At 36.2% G+C, this 2,610-nt stretch overlaps 1 protein-coding gene across 1 annotated transcript in view; it reads left to right on the top strand.

Annotated features, from left to right (window-relative positions):
* Positions 1–1,885: 1,885 nt before the first annotated feature.
* The window catches only part of LOC104162995 (cullin-3-like), a gene marked incomplete at its 5' end in the record, with an annotated part of 10,116 nt that continues 9,391 nt past the window's right edge, over positions 1,886–2,610 (top strand). Inside the window, 2 exons of the mRNA XM_009701857.1 lie at positions 1,886–2,010; positions 2,333–2,429. Coding sequence (XP_009700159.1) covers positions 1,886–2,010; positions 2,333–2,429 — 222 coding nt within the window. The remainder of the gene's footprint in view (positions 2,011–2,332; positions 2,430–2,610) is intronic.

Genomic DNA, 2,610 nt, shown 5'->3' with positions numbered 1-2,610 from the left:
AAATGTATACGTGTCTATTAGTGTCAGTAATATTTGAGAGGAAATACAAACAGGAAGATTTTGGGGTTTTTATGTTACTGTTAACTTGCTGGTGATACTGTGTTTTGTATGAAATAGTCCATTCTGCTCCTTTTTAAAGAATTTGTGTACCTTGAATATGGTGCCTCCTAGAAGAGTTGGGCATCTGCTTTTCTCTAAGTAATCCTACCTGCAAAGTCTCCTGCTGGATCCTATGTCCTGAGATACAGGTAGTGCCAATGACTGCGTAGACGATTAGTTTGCTATCAGTAAGTCCAAAGCTCAGCACTAGGGAAAGTCCAGGCTAATAGATGATGAGTAATTTCTACAACTGTGATCCTGAAACTTCAGTTTGTTGGGAGTTTTGTAAAGATCACATCACTTCAAGGCACTTTCCATTAGTTCATACCATTTTTATGCTGAAAAGACATGTAAAATAAAGTGCTTCCAAAACTTTCTCAAGTCACAAACTGCTCAGTGCTCTGTATAATGTTTGATGTGAGGCATTGTAAATCAATGCTATGTTCTGGTCTGGCTAGACAAAAAAATTCGGGAAATGGTTGTCATCTCAACTAAGATGTTCCAGTTCCAGATGAAGATACTTTCTCTGTCTTTATGTGTGCATTGGTGGCCTTTCACTACACTTTGGCTGGAGGGAGAAAACTTCAATTTTTTTTGTTTGAAGTGATTCACAGAACTAGTTTTCTGGGACTAAATGGCTGTTTGAATTTCTCTTGTGAGCCTCATGACATTGGTGATATGAAATTAGAAGCATGGCAGTAATGTTGGCTACAGAACAATCTTTGTATGGGTCTTCACATACTTTTGCAAGTTGTTCCTCTTAAACCTTAATGAAATTCAGTCAAAGGGATTTCTGTATGAGTAGCCTGTCAGCGATCTGTCTAGATTTTTCAGAAGTTTCCTAGGCACAAGTTTGTTGACGCACACAGGCATTCAACATGCACAATACAAAAACTCTTCCATAGGGCATGGAAATGCTACTCTCCTATTTAATAGTGGAAGTTTCTGAGTGCATATGACAGTTTTTGACCTTCTAAAATAGAATATGCTCTGTTTCCATGTAGTATGTTTATAACAAGTTGGTTATAATATGCTTTGGTTTTTCTTGTCCATCATGTGTGTTCTTTGAAGGTATTAGCTATACCTCTTAGAGCTGAAAGTAGTCTGGTTTAACAATATTCAGCTTAGTTGAGATACCTAGTGAGGATTATGCCTCACTGGTAGCCAGCTGTTTATCAGCTACTTAACACAACTACTTTATAGATCAGCACTTCAGTTATAGAATGTTTCCTAACCAGTGCTGAATATTTCTAGTAATGGCTGTCTTTAGGGAAAGTGGCTAGGTTGTGTGTGTAAAAGTGAGTAACTGTTTACACTGCAGTTTAGAGGTAAATTGCAGGAAAAGCTCCCTATAGTTTAACATTAGATACTTACTATTTATACTCTGCTTCCAGAGAGTAAATTTATAAACAGTTATTCTGAAACTGATACGTTTAGCAACCTGGCTTTACTGTACGTCATCAAAAACCTGTTTAGAAGGATTGTTACATGTGTTAGGAGTTCTGTTTATGATCACAGACATTTCATTCATGGTTAAGAATTTATTTTGTTGAATTCTGTACACTCTTAAATGCCAGAGGGGAATAATGTGGAGGATTTTTGCTGTGCCCTCTGCTCTGATGGTGATGAATTAATTTGTCTGCCTTTGTAAAAATAATATTCACAGATATATGTCTAGTTTTTAATTAGTCTGTGAAAATTCTGTGCATTCTACACTGATACAGAAAAAATGGTGAAATATGGTCCTGTTCTAAAATAGTGGATGTTTTCTTCCAATTGTCTTTAGGTCTCATTAGGTGGTGTTGATCTTACAGTGCGGGTCCTTACAACAGGTTACTGGCCTACTCAGTCAGCCACACCAAAGTGCAACATCCCTCCAGCTCCCAGACATGCTTTTGAAATATTTAGAAGGTATGTATTAAAACAGATTTTTAGGTAGAGATTTTAAGAAACTTTCTAAACTTACCTTACAGAGTTAAAGACATGCTAGCATACTGCTCTTCTTCAGTTCATGTGAAAATTAGAGAATGCAATAGTCACATAATGAGGCTTGGGTTTTTGGGAGCTTTAAGTAGGATTCTAACAAGAGTTAATGTTTTGAAAAAGCAAAGTTTAGAATTTCTTAAGAGTGTCCTTAATGGCTCAGAAAAGTCTATGTAACTGTCTAAAGCAATTTCCTCTTAAATACAAAATGTGAACTATGTATTAAGTTTTCAGTTACATTATATTACAGATTTTATTTAGCCAAACATAGTGGGAGACAGCTGACACTCCAGCATCATATGGGTTCTGCAGATCTCAATGCCACTTTCTATGGGCCTGTTAAAAAGGCAAGTATCAAGATTATGAAAATATTGTATTTTTTTTAAAAGTAAGGAAATACACATTTGTAATAACTTCAGAATTTTGTAAAAGAAAAGCTTACCCATTGATAATGTAAGAATAAGATGCCTTCCGTCGGCTTTGTAGTCTGATTCTTCCTTTGTAGCAGTTCTGGTTTTACTCACCCCC

Source organism: Cariama cristata, unplaced genomic scaffold (assembly GCF_000690535.1).
Source record: "Cariama cristata isolate BGI_N322 unplaced genomic scaffold, ASM69053v1 scaffold43516, whole genome shotgun sequence".
Taxonomy (NCBI): Eukaryota; Metazoa; Chordata; class Aves; order Cariamiformes; family Cariamidae; genus Cariama; species Cariama cristata.
This window is presented reverse-complemented; position numbering and strand designations above follow the sequence as displayed.